At 33.0% G+C, this 7,245-nt stretch overlaps 2 protein-coding genes across 5 annotated transcripts in view; one reads left to right on the top strand and one right to left on the bottom strand.

Annotated features, from left to right (window-relative positions):
* The window catches only part of cdc37l1 (cell division cycle 37-like 1), an 18,167-nt gene extending 12,699 nt beyond the window's left edge, over positions 1-5,468 (bottom strand). For 2 of the 4 annotated variants that reach the window (XM_016447308.1, XM_016447309.1), the window contains exon 1: positions 3,067-3,333. In XM_016447308.1, the coding sequence (XP_016302794.1) occupies positions 3,067-3,144 (78 nt within the window). In that variant the 5' untranslated portion in view covers positions 3,145-3,333. Of the gene's footprint in view, positions 1-3,066; positions 3,335-5,320 lie in introns of those variants that run through there. The other 2 variants (XM_016447312.1, XM_016447311.1) reach the window with 2 other exon arrangements.
* Positions 4,915-7,245, top strand: part of LOC107658665 (exonuclease mut-7 homolog) — a 54,659-nt gene continuing 52,328 nt past the window's right edge. Inside the window, exon 1 of the mRNA XM_016447307.1 lies at positions 4,915-5,007. The gene's annotated coding sequence lies outside the window, so the exon portion shown is untranslated. The remainder of the gene's footprint in view (positions 5,008-7,245) is intronic.

Genomic DNA, 7,245 nt, shown 5'->3' with positions numbered 1-7,245 from the left:
ATAGGATTTATATCTTATCTATATTCATTCATATAGTCAAATCGAATCGAGAATTGAAATCAAAAATCGAATCGAAACCGAATATCGAATCGAAAATCGAATAGAGAGCTTGAAAATCGAAATCGAATCGAATTGGAACATCTGAATCGATACCCAGCCCTATTGTTTACCTCATTTAACCTTTTTCAAGGTGTATATTTACAAAATATAGACCTCTGGGAATCCATAATCTGGATCTAACAGCATACAAAATATTATGGTGTTGCTTGAGGAGGAGTGTGGTGAGAAGTGCCTGGTTGCCACAGTGAAGTTCAGTGGTAGTAAAGCTCTTCTATAGGGATGTGCGAGTGCTTGAGGTGTGAGCAAGTTGTGCTTTATATCAATGCTGTCATGAATTTACAGACCACTGTGTGATGCAATACAAAAACTGGAAACAGAAGATGCTACTAGTGTTAATTTCGTTAACGAAGACTATGACGAAAAATGTTCGTTGACGAGCTTTTTTCCCATGACTAAGACAAGACGAAGACAAGACGACAATAAGGTCAATAAACGATATCTAAGACTATATCAACATGCAATTTCGTTGACGAAATAAGACGAGACTAAAATGTATTCAAAAAGGTAAAAACGTTACCAAAAACCTCTTTATTTTCGCCAAAAAAGGAGACAAAATGTTATTGCAGACTGCTCTACACGCCTCTACTACGCGAGCTCTCATGAGTGCGGTTGCCAGATATCAAGAGTTCTAATCCCCGATTCAGAGCTTCGCTTTTAAAGGGGTGGTTCAGTGGGTTTTTTCTAGGCTTGATTGTGTTTATGGGGTGCAGTCTAACATGTGTTGGAATTACTAGGAATTTCACTGTTATAATATTTTTCGTTTGTTTTAGCTGTTTTCATAATGTAGACAGAGAGATTGCATGAGTCTTTGGTATTAATTTATATAATAAAAAGCCTACAATAAATCAGTACACTAGATGAGGTAAAATACACCATGTATGTGTCCACATTCTATTGATTTGTGCTTACTGGAGAAAGTGAAATACCTGAAATGCAAAAGTAAATTTCTCAAATGACAACAATCATTATGATTATAATTTTGAGAAAAAAATTATTTTTTATCAGTTTAACCATTATACAGAATGATGAAAATGTGACTAATATTTAATTGACTAAAAAACCTGACTAAAATGCTCATACATTTCATTGAATAAACAAAAACAGGACAAGTTTGTGTAAATATAACTAAAATGTACATTTGAGTAAGACTAACACTAAATTAAAAATGGCTGCCAAAATGAATACTACTGTACGGTTAATTAATAATCTTATTGCTAAAATGTCAAGTTTTCTTTGACTAAAACTAGACTAAAATGTTGAGACTTTTAGTCGACTAAAACTTGACTAAAACTAAATAGGATAAGTTTGACTAAATATGATAAAAGCTAACAAGGACATTTTAGCCCGGGACTAAGACTAAAATGAAAATAGCTGACAAAATTAACACTAGATGCTACCCTCTCCTCATTCCCTGCATTGTTGGGCGGTTTTTTTTCTTTCCTTCAGTGGATTTCACCTAACCGCAATTCTCTTGAGCATCTGAACAGGATTCTGTAGAGATGAGCTGAGCAACACTCTCCTTGAAAGATCAGGGCATTTAAGGAGATTGTCCTTCAGAAGTGAAACAGGATAGATGCGACAACTTGTCATGAACTTTTACACTTTCTGCCAAGAAGGGTCACAGCGGAATAATTAAAGTTAAAGAGGACACACTGAGTATTAGATTATTACATGTTAGTTGAATTTAATCAGGGGTGTACTAATCTCTACAACCCTTCATTTAAAAATTGGACAATTTACTTATTTTACAAATATACATGACATAGGCCTATTTATGTTTTTATTAAATATATAATGTATTTACCATTTATATTGAGTTACCTAATTTATGTTGAGTACTGTGTGTGTGTATATTTGTGTTATATATATATATATATATATATATATATATATATATATACACACGTTATTGTAGCACAATACATCTAAATATATATATATATTTAGAAAGTATATTAAATGTAAATAAAGTGTCCACTTTAATGTTTCAAATAACTGAAAATAAAATGTCAAAATATGGGTGAAATAATGTTCCATATTTTGTGTACCATTCAGTGTAATAGATGTATTTATGTAAAAAAACATCCTTCTTCTGACCTGTACTTATTAAAACACAAAAGAAAAAGCGATCATACTAAATTATATTTGCTAATTGCTGACAAATGGGTAAAACTCGAGTAGTGGCGCATAGATTGGTAAAGATTTAAGAGACAATTAATTAGTTTTTGGGGGGTTCCCTGTGATCTTTAAATTGAGTCTTAAATGACATCTTTAATGATTCTTGTTCTAAATACGACTGACAAGATTAGCCTACATTTCAGTAGTAAAAAAATTAGAACAACGTATATATTGTTGAGTTTTTGCTCAGAAAAAAATCGAATTAAACAGGACATATTCTAATGTATGAAAAAATAGCTTGATTTAGGGTGCCAAAAAAAAAAAAAAAGGTCCAAGCTGTTTGAGATTTTTTGATCTCAAGAGTCTGCAGTTGCTGATTTACTCTAAAGCACAGATAAAGCATAACTGTGATGCATCACACTAGCAGTGGAACTTCCATGGATCTAATAATAAAGCACTCAGTTTCCTCAGCTGTCAGAACAAGCTTGTCAACGTGAAAACACAGGGGCATGATCTCAGATCAGAGATCCACATAATACCCCTCGATGACGGTCACACATATTGTGGACTTTGAGCTGACTGTCCACCTTAAACAGCACTTTGGGCACCGAAGAGCCGTTTAGTGTGATGCCCAAAGATGTTGTCTAGGTAGGCAGCTCACTTTTAAGATGCAGGCTTTCTCTTACTTCTCTTACTCATCCTGCGGTGAAGCACCTTGTACAGCACATTTCCGCGTGGCTTCAAGTTCAAACACAACCTCGTATTGATTTAAAGCACAAGCACAAGGCATTGAGATGTGAATGAAGCACTAGTGAACTTTGTGAGCACCTCGTGTGGGTGTGCGCGGGGCATGTTTTCCTTTCGGTCCGGTTCAGCTTGAAACACGCCGCCTCCAAACCACTCCATCTCGCCGCTCAGCTCTGCCCTGAAACCGCGGACTTGTCCTGCTGTTTATATCGCTCACGATCCGAAAAACACTCGCAAGTCTCTAGTATGTACGCGAGCAGAGAGTTGTTCTCAGGTTATAACACCAGCAGTCCCTCTTTTTAGCTCCTTATGACAACTTCCGTGCTCTGACGGACGTCTCGTCACGTGATGTTAGACGCCAATCACATGATAGACAAAAATTTAACAATAGTTATTTATTTATTTACAAATGTCATATTTTTATATTAAATTAGATTTGTTCACGGATGCATTCAGTGGCCATTTTGGAGAAAATTTGGAGCAATAAACATTCGGAACAAAAACAATAAATAAATACATTTTTATGTTTTCGTGATTGGTTGCGAAAATATAACAAAAACATATCAAACTAATTCTTTATTTTTAAATAATGAGTTTAAGAAAAAAAACTGTTTCTTATCTTTTTTTTTGACCTACAGAACTTTACATGAATTCTATTCCTAGATGAAGTTTCACCCTTCAACAAGAGGCTGATGAAAAAACAATGTCTTCATCAAATCTTCATAACGTAAATTTGGAAACGGGTCTCTTTTGAAGATACATTATGTAAAAATAGTGGGGAAATGTTAACAGTGCTGAACTGAAAAAAGTTTGAGTGTAGCTTAATTTATACTAAGGGGTCATATAATACATGATAAATAATACATGTGCAATTTAAATTATAGCATAGATTTTACACATCAAAAACATATTAAAAAAAGTTTTTTATAACAAACCACACTATCTGCACATTAATAATAATAAGAAGAAGAAAAAGAAGAACACTTATTATTATATATAAATTAGTGCTGTCAAACGATTAATCGCATCCAAAATAAAAGTTTTTGTTTACATAATATATGTGTGTGTACTGTGTATATTTATTGTGCACATAAATATAAACACATGCATGTATATATTTAAGAAAAATGTGTTATGTTTATATATTAAATATATTTATATATAATATAAAATATAAATATATAAATGTATATACATGTAAATATTTTCAAAATATATACTGTATGTGTGTATTTATATATACATAATAAATAAACACAGTACACACTCATATATTATGTAAACAAAAACGTTTATTTTGGATGCGATTAATCGTTTGACAGCACTAATATTATTATTATATTATTACAACATTTTAAGACTTATTATATTTTTATAACATTTCAGGACTTAATAAATAAAGGTAAGAAAATTAACTAAAGTTTAAATAAAGGTAAACGTTACTTTTAAAAAGTTAAATTCTACTTTAGAATTTACTACCGCACATAAATCATATATCATTTTGCATTGTAGTTTAAGGATGTAGCATTTGTCTTTATGATTACAGTACATCCAAAGAAAGTCAGTAGCCTGTAATAGTCTAATAATATTTGTAACTGTGCTACTTGACACATTTAATTTTAGATGTATTGTTTTTGAAAACGAAATCAAGCTGTACATCTAAACCAGACTGTGGTTTCTTTCAAATGATTTTGTTCCGTTTGCTCGTCAATAGATGGCGCCCCAACTCCGTCCCGCTGTTGATTTGTCATTTAATCACGCTAGACTCGTTGTGTCCTTTAAAAATAAAGCTATTACTGTCACATATTTAATCTGAGGTCGCATAATTATAGCATGCCGTTTTGCCGCTGCACTAAATTGAAAGTATTTCCAGCGAACTCGCGAGAATATTCGCGTGTCACAGCGTCAAATGTCTATAATAAACATTCCCCGAATTTAATGGTTCCGCCCGGATACGCCCGGGGAAAGATTTATCCATAATATCCAACATTTTCCTCGGTGGCTAACGTCAACGTTATTTAGGTAAGTTGAATAGTCGTAATTAACACGGACTCAGTCAAACCATGTAAATGTAATCGTTTTGTTTTTAACACGATTAGTCGTCAAACTGCTGATGTCTCGTGGAAAAGCACACTCGTGTTGTTATGCTAGCACACGTTGACATTAGCCACTTCACTGATGATATTCATATTCTGTGATGCAAAACGTGAACAAATGTCTTTTTTTATAATATATTGACTGTTCTCGTTTCAAAATATAGAAATTACGTCTTTTTGGGCGACGTTTTAAAGTTTATGTGAAAGTGAAAGATTTTAATTAGTAATTTTATTCTTACCCAAAGTCATTCAAGTTTAGTTTTCAACTTATCCTTCCAAGGCTGGGCTTTGGCCTATAGCTCCTAGTTAAATCTCGGAAGTAAAACAGCACGCGAAATAGTGAGAATGTGTTGGAACTGTCCTGTTTAATGGCATTGATATCGTGCAATACATTTGGTTAAAAGCGTCATTATGTAAAGAGATGTGAGTGTAAATGAGGAGTAATGGGAATCCAGGCGGATCAGAGTAACTGTCATCAGCTGAGCGTCCTGATGCGGCTGCTGGACGCGTCGCGTCGCGTCGCGTCGCGTGCCTCTATTGTCTGCGTCATTCACGCGCTCTCTGAACAAAGCTGCACCCGCAGTCAGACGCGAGTTCTGTGTCAGGCCACGAAAAACAACGCCTCACAATAATGTAACAACATTTATAATCAAAGGGGGGAAAACAGGAGTATTTATTATACTAAAGAAGTGTGGGTGTGTGTGTGTGTGTGTGTGTGTGGATGTATGTATGTGTGTGTGTGTATGTATGTATGTGTGTGTGTGTGTGTGTGTATGTATGTGTGTGCGTGTGTGTGTGTGTGTGAGAACGAGAGAGAAAAAAACCATTAAAACGGTTACAGATACTTGATTTTATATATTTATTTTCAGTGTAAGAAATAATTAGGTGTGAGAAATCATTGCTGCATAATTACTTTTTGTTGTTGGGTTTTCCAAATAAATGTGTAATAAATAATAAAAACTCACATTGTGACATTAGAAGAGAGTACAGATGATGGGATGCATGACAGCAATGTTTATAAAGTCTGATTTAGAGCGATTCATTCAGACTGAGATATAAATTTTCAGTGTTTGCATTGTGGGCAAATACTACATTCATTTATTTTTAGGTTTTTACTTTTTAAAAAGTGTTGCATAAATTATTATTGCGTGAGTATTTTTATGTCCCATTTACTGTCACATTGTGCTGCATATAAATGCACAAAGATGAAGATGAGTATTTCAAACATCTTTAATCCAACACATGTGTGTGGGTGTGTGTGTGTGTGTGTGTGTGTGTGGGTGTGGGTGTGTGTGTATAGCCTATTAGCATATATAAGTACTGCCGTTCAGAAGTTTGGGATCAGTAAGATTTCTGTTGTGCTCATCAAGGCTGTATTTTATTTGATCAAAAATACAGGAAAAAACTGTAATATTGTGAGATATTATTTCAATTTCTAATATTGGTTTTCTGTTTTAATATACTGTAAAATATAATTTATTCCTGTGATCAAAGCTGAATTTTCAGCATCATTACTCCAGTCTTCTCTTGTGCTCATCAAGGCTGCATTTATTTGATCAAAAATACAGAAAAAAAAAACAGTAATCTTGCAAAATGTAATGTTATTACAATATAAAATAATGGTTTCAATTTTAATATCCTTTAAAATATAATTTAATTATGTGATGCAAAGCTATTTATTATCAGTGCTGGAAACAGTTGTGCTGCTTCATGTTTTGTTTTTTGTTTTTTTTGGAAACTGATACTTTTTTCTGGATTCTTTTATGAATAAAAAGTTAAAAAGAACAGCATTTATTTAAAATTAAAATATTTTTTAACCATATGAGTCTTTACTATCACTTTTTATCCCCATGATCCTTAAGAAATCAGTCTAATATGCTGATTTATTATTAGAGTTATCAATGTTGGCAACAGTTGTGCTGCCAAATATTTTTTTTTGAAACGGTGATACTTTTTTCAGGATTCGTTAACTGAAGACTGGAGTAATGATACTGAATATTCAGCTTTGCATCACAGGAATACATTACATTTTAAACTATATTAAAATAGAAACTGTTATTTTAAATTGAAATAATATTTCACAAAATAATAGGGTTTTTTTCTGTATTTTTGATCAAATAAATACAGCCTTGATGAGCACAAGAAACTTTGGTAAAAAAATATT

The sequence above is a fragment of the Sinocyclocheilus anshuiensis genome, unplaced genomic scaffold (genome assembly GCF_001515605.1).
Source record: "Sinocyclocheilus anshuiensis isolate Anshui unplaced genomic scaffold, SAMN03320099.WGS_v1.1 scaffold567, whole genome shotgun sequence".
In the NCBI taxonomy this organism is placed as follows: domain Eukaryota; kingdom Metazoa; phylum Chordata; class Actinopteri; order Cypriniformes; family Cyprinidae; genus Sinocyclocheilus; species Sinocyclocheilus anshuiensis.
The sequence above is the reverse complement of the archived record's forward strand: the minus strand, read 5'-3'. Positions and strand labels throughout refer to the sequence as shown.